At 44.3% G+C, this 2,614-nt stretch overlaps 1 protein-coding gene across 1 annotated transcript; it reads right to left on the reverse strand.

Moving 5' to 3' along the window:
* Positions 1–304: 304 nt before the first annotated feature.
* Cbr-ceh-81 lies at positions 305–1,720 on the reverse strand (the record flags this gene model as incomplete). The annotated part of the gene is made up of 1 exon (XM_002647700.1): positions 305–1,720. The coding sequence occupies one exon, from the start codon at positions 1,718–1,720 to the stop codon at positions 305–307; it is 1,416 nt and encodes a 471-aa protein (XP_002647746.1).
* Positions 1,721–2,614: the final 894 nt, after the last annotated feature.

Here is a 2,614-nt window from a genome sequence, read left to right on the forward strand (position 1 = left end):
GGATCATTGGACATGAAGTATCGAATGATCAATTGCTGATAAGCCGCTTTCTCTGAAAATTATTATTCAATTAACTACCGTATTCACTCTAATAGAAGGCCACCCAAATCGTCAACTTTGAGCTCAATTATATCGATTCCTATGAAAGATTAAAAACTGGGTCAACTGATAAAATGTTGGTGATATTATGATAAGCGTTTTATCAGTTGACACATTCTTGATAACTTGCATAAGAATCGAGATAATTGAGCTTAGAGTTGACAGTGTGGGTGCCCTTCTATTACAGGGTTCTACCTACCTACCTCTAAAAATCCATGAACAAATCGTTCTGGTAATCAATTTGGTGCTGATTCAGTCCCTGTGGAAGCTCTCGGCCTTCTCTGAAGCGGCCCGGACGATCTGCAGCCATGCCATCCTCATTATCAGGAGCTTGACGGCCAAATTGAGCATCTTGATCTTCCTCTGGCCATTGATTGATGTGAAAATCTGGAGCTTGATCTGGAGCCGGACCCTCTGGAGCATCCGCATCGACAACTGGCTCCTCTGGGTCTTCTGGGTCTTCTGAAGCATCCTCAACAGCATCTGGCTCCTCTAGATCTTCTGGATTCTGTAGCATCTCTCTGTTGACGACATCCTGGTTCTCTGGGAGATTCTGCTTCTGATCCTCAGCTCCTCCATTCTCAACAAGACTCTGAAAGTCCAGTTCCTGGCCATTTGAATCAGCAAGCTCTTCCATTGGCTCTTGGTCTTCTTGATGCTCTGGTAGCTCGTGAAGATTCTCAGCCTGACGAGATTCATCGTCTTCTGAATCCATGGGATTTTGAGCATCTGGTTCTTCCAAATCAGCGGGATCTTCTTCCTCCATTGGATCCTTCTCTTCTTGGTCTTCTGGATCTTCCAGCTCGTCCTCAGTATCCTCCATTGGATCCTGCTCTTCTTGATCTTCTGGATCTTCCAGCTCGTCCTCAGCATCCTCCATTGGATCCTGCTCTTCTTGATCTTCTGGTATCTCTTCCAGATTCTCCTCCTGGCGTCCCTCGTCGTCATGGTCGGCTTTGGAATCTGTGGAATCTTGGTCTTCTGGCTCTTCCAAGTCAGCCTGGACTTGCTCATCTTGGTCTTGATCTTCTTGATCCTCCAGATCAGCCTGATTTTCTTGATCTTGGGGATCCTCATCCTCCTCTGGGTCATCATCATCATAAACGGCTTCCTCCACACCTCTCCCATTTCTGATCTTCTTCCTTCTCGAATTGAACCAGTACTGTATCGACAAGGATCTGATGCCCAGCTCTTTCGCCAGCTCCACTTGCTCCGGGGCACTGATCTTATTGTGGATCTCGAACCAAGCACACAAGACGGCACGGTTCTTGAGCGATAAGTGAGTGTTGGGGAATCTCCCAATCTCCTTCTTAGCATCCTTGAGGATCTTCAAAACTGCCTTGTCTTTGGTCTTCTTGAACTTGCTGGCCTTCTTGCTGGTATGCTTGAACCAGTCTTCTACTTGTTTCGGAGTCATCCCGATGGCCTGGCTCAGGGCACTCTGCTCTCGAGCCTTTGGCGCCGGCTTGACGGCGAAGCGAGCTTGGAGCACTGAATATTGAAACTCGGTGAAACGAGTTCCTTGTGCTCGTCGGGAGCTCGCAGCGACTCTAGCTTTGCATCGTTGGATGATGGCTAGAGCTTCTTTCTTCGTGATTCCACTCTGTCGAGGAGTCGGCATTTTGAAGTTGGCCGAAATTTGAAAGAGCTTTGAAACGGAGGAGCTTGAAAATGGAAAAGAAAAAGCAAGATTGCTCATTTTTCAACTACAGTAATCCTTCGGCGCTTCTTTAAATTAAACTCATATTTTCATCGAATTTCAGTCAAAAATGCGTCTAAAATCGTCCTCCTCAGAAACGCTGATTCCTTAGTGTTTTTCGTCTACAGTAACCTTAAACGGTGTAAAAATCCGTCCTGGATCGAAAACCTCGGGATTTTCGGATCATTTTAAGCTGAAAACCTTGATTTTGGGGCTATTTTCAGTCATTTCAAGTTGAAAAATGGAATTTTTGGAACATTTTAAGCTAAAAATCACAAACTATGGTCAAAGCAATTTTCTAGTCATTTCGAAGCCAAAATAATGATTTTTAGGCGATTCAAGGTCGAAACATAGGATTTTCAGGTCATTTTAAATCCGAAAATCTTGAAATTCGAACTATTATGAACTATTTTGAGGTGAAATTTCTCGAAAAATTCTTAGCTTGAATTCGCTCGAAATGTTCCAAAATTGGCTGAAATCGGCTTAAAATGGTCTAAAACTAACTTAAAATTCGCTACAGTCGGCTTAAAATAATCCAAAATTGGCTCTTAAAATAGTCTAAAATTATTCCCGATTTTTGGCTTTCGGAACATTCCTCAAAGCAAATTCCTCGCAATGCGCCCATTTCACCACCCAAAATACGGGGTGTCCCAGCCACCGTGATCCCACTCTTCCCAGGAGCACCAATGACCATACTTGGTGCTCATCAAGAGTCATAAAACCGTCACGAAGTCATAAAAGAAGGCGTCTCACACCTTACAGATGATGGATTCGTTCTATAGCTCCGCCCACCGGACCTAATATGGTCCATTCTTG

Source organism: Caenorhabditis briggsae (genome assembly GCF_000004555.2).
Source record: "Caenorhabditis briggsae complete genome, chrV, whole genome shotgun sequence".
NCBI lineage: Eukaryota > Metazoa > Nematoda > Chromadorea > Rhabditida > Rhabditidae > Caenorhabditis > Caenorhabditis briggsae.